General features: G+C 50.5%; 1 protein-coding gene across 1 annotated transcript; it reads left to right on the top strand.

Moving 5' to 3' along the window:
* On the top strand, positions 1-2,220 carry HEXIM1 (HEXIM P-TEFb complex subunit 1). The gene has a single exon (XM_006062230.3). It carries the CDS (start codon positions 682-684, stop codon positions 1,642-1,644), a length of 963 nt encoding a protein of 320 aa, XP_006062292.1. The 5' UTR covers positions 1-681; the 3' UTR covers positions 1,645-2,220.
* Positions 2,221-2,632: the final 412 nt, after the last annotated feature.

The following is a 2,632-nucleotide window of genomic DNA, read 5'->3' as shown; positions in this document are numbered from 1 at the left end:
GGGAGGGGAAGTTGGGGGAGGAGGCGGAAGAGGAGCTGTCGGAAGGGGGAGGAGGGAGGGAGGAAAAAGAGGAGGAGGCGGAGGAGAGCTGAGCTGAGCAGAGAGCATCGAGCCAAAGGGGAGATGAGTTTGTCTGTCCTCGGCTGAGGCTCCGGCCGGGCCTAGGGAACGGGGAGCTCGGCTTGGAGCGACACCCGTGGAAGTGGGAGGAGGTGGCTTTGGGACTTTAACCCCCTGTGGGCTCTGCGGCAGGGGATTTAACCCTTTGTGGATCCGGCCCCTCGGAGTCAGCGTCATCGGGTAGTTTTAACCCCTTCGGGGCTGGGGTTAACCCATTGGATTTAACCTAATCTTCTTGCCCACCAACTTCTCGATCGCGGGGGCGGTCTGCGGGAAGGCTTGAAGCCCACCCCCTCTGCACATTACGTACTGTTCCTGCTGCTGCACCCCTTTGGACCCGCTATCTGGCCGCGCTCTGGGCGCTTAACCCTTTATTGACTTGAGCGCCCCCAAATTGCAATTGGAGTTTGCTGACAGAAGGACTGGCTAAAGGCATCACTGCAGGAATTACAGACCGAAGAGGACTGTGTTGGACATTTTTGCAGAGAAAAGCAAACCTTTTTTTCCTTAAGGACTTACAGCCAACATTCTTCAAACTTCGAGAAGAAGATTCTATTAGCAATGGCCGAGCCACTCTTGTCAGAGTTTCAGCACCAGCCTCAAACTAGCAACTGTACAGGTGCTGTTGCTGTCCATGAAGAACGGAACCCTGATCGCCCCCCAGGCGCGGAGGAGCGGGTGCCGGAGGAAGACAGTAGGTGGCAATCGAGAGCGTCCCCCCAGTCGGGTGGCTCTCCAGGGCACGGGGGGGAAGGGAGCCTGGAACCCCAGCCGTCTCCCCTTAAGACCCAGGTCTGCCCAGAATCCAGCTGTCCGGAAGCGGGTGAGAAGGGCCAGAATGGGGACGACTTGTCCGCTGGCGGAGCTCCCCCGCAGCAGAGACAGGTGGGCAAGAAAAAACATAGGAGACGCCCCTCCAAGAAGAAGCGGCTTTGGAAACCGTACTATACGCTGACCTGGGAGGAGAAGAAAAAGTTCGATGAGAAACAGAGCCTGCGAGCTTCGAGGATTCGAGCCGAGATGTTCGCCAAGGGCCAGCCAGTTGCTCCCTATAACACAACGCAGTTCCTCATGGATGACCACGACCAGGAGGAGCCGGATCTTAAAACCGGCCTCTATCCCAAACGGGCCGCTGCCAAATCCGACGACACCAGCGATGAGGACTTTATGGAAGAAGCGGGCGAGGAGGATGGGGGCAGCGACGGGATGGGAGGAGACGGCAGCGAGTTTCTGCAGCGGGACTTCTCGGAGACCTATGAGCGGTACCACGCGGAGAGCCTGCAGAACATGAGCAAGCAGGAGCTCATCAAAGAGTACCTAGAGCTGGAGAAGTGCCTCTCGCGTATGGAGGACGAGAATAATCGGCTGCGGCTGGAAAGCCAGCGGCTGGACGGCGACGACGCGCGTGTGCGGGAGCTTGAGCTGGAGCTGGACCGGCTGCGCGCGGAGAACCTCCAGCTGCTGACGGAGAACGAACTGCACCGGCAGCAGGAGCGAGCGCCGCTGTCCAACTTTGGAGACTAGACTGAAACTTTTCCGGGGGAGGGGGCAAAGGGGACTTTTTACAGTGATGGAATGTAACATTATATACATGTGTATATAAGACAGTGGACCTTTTTATGACACATAATCAGAAAAATCCCCCCTGGCTTTGGTTGGTTCGGTCAATTTAGCTATGATGTAGCTTGTGTGCTTTCTCCTGTTCTTTAATTATGTGAAACTGAAGGGTTGCTTTCCTTGTTTTCCTTTTTCGGAGTTTTTTTCTTTTTTAATGTGTAAGTAAGTTGACCAGGTTATAATGCAGTTTTCTGTTAAGAATCTCCTTAAATGGAGTTATAAGGTGGCCAAATCTGAGAACCATTAAATTCATTCTAGTTATAATAAATATTTGTAAATGTAACATAGTTTGTGTGATTTCTAGAGCTAATTCAAAGTAATACTGATTTATGTGATTGCATTGGGGGGAGGGGTAAAGGAAGCATTTAATTTGTCCATTTTCAAAAACAAACCTTATTCAGTTTGCCCAGTTTTCCCTTGAATGGGTTTTAGTGTGCTACAATATATAGTTCCAGCAAAATATAAAGATTTAATTACCTTCAATACTTAAGTGTGTTGTTTTCTAGTGCCTTCATTTTCTTTCTTGATGCTGGAGAAATAAACCAGTGTTGGGTGTTTGGGGAGTAGAAAGTAACTATGATCAGCAGCTTAAAATGTAATTCTGCTTCTCAATAGCCATTCAAAAGTCTATTAACAAAAATGTAAACCTAATTTGGCCATTTGTCAGGCTGGACAACTGACAGCCTCATTTCACTTCTACAAGTGGGTTTTTAGTAATTCCCCCTCCTTCTCCTGTAAGGCTGGAAGGAGTCCTTGGATGCCTGGGAAAGGCACTTGTCTTGCTTTCTTAGTGCAAGCAATGGTTGAATAAACAGTTGTGAGGCAGCTCTTTATGTTCAAATATTCAGAGCTAGGGAATATTATAGAGGAAATGACCATTTGGGGCAGTCTAAGG

Source organism: Bubalus bubalis, chromosome 3 (assembly GCF_019923935.1).
Source record: "Bubalus bubalis isolate 160015118507 breed Murrah chromosome 3, NDDB_SH_1, whole genome shotgun sequence".
Classification (NCBI taxonomy): domain Eukaryota; kingdom Metazoa; phylum Chordata; class Mammalia; order Artiodactyla; family Bovidae; genus Bubalus; species Bubalus bubalis.
This window is presented reverse-complemented; position numbering and strand designations above follow the sequence as displayed.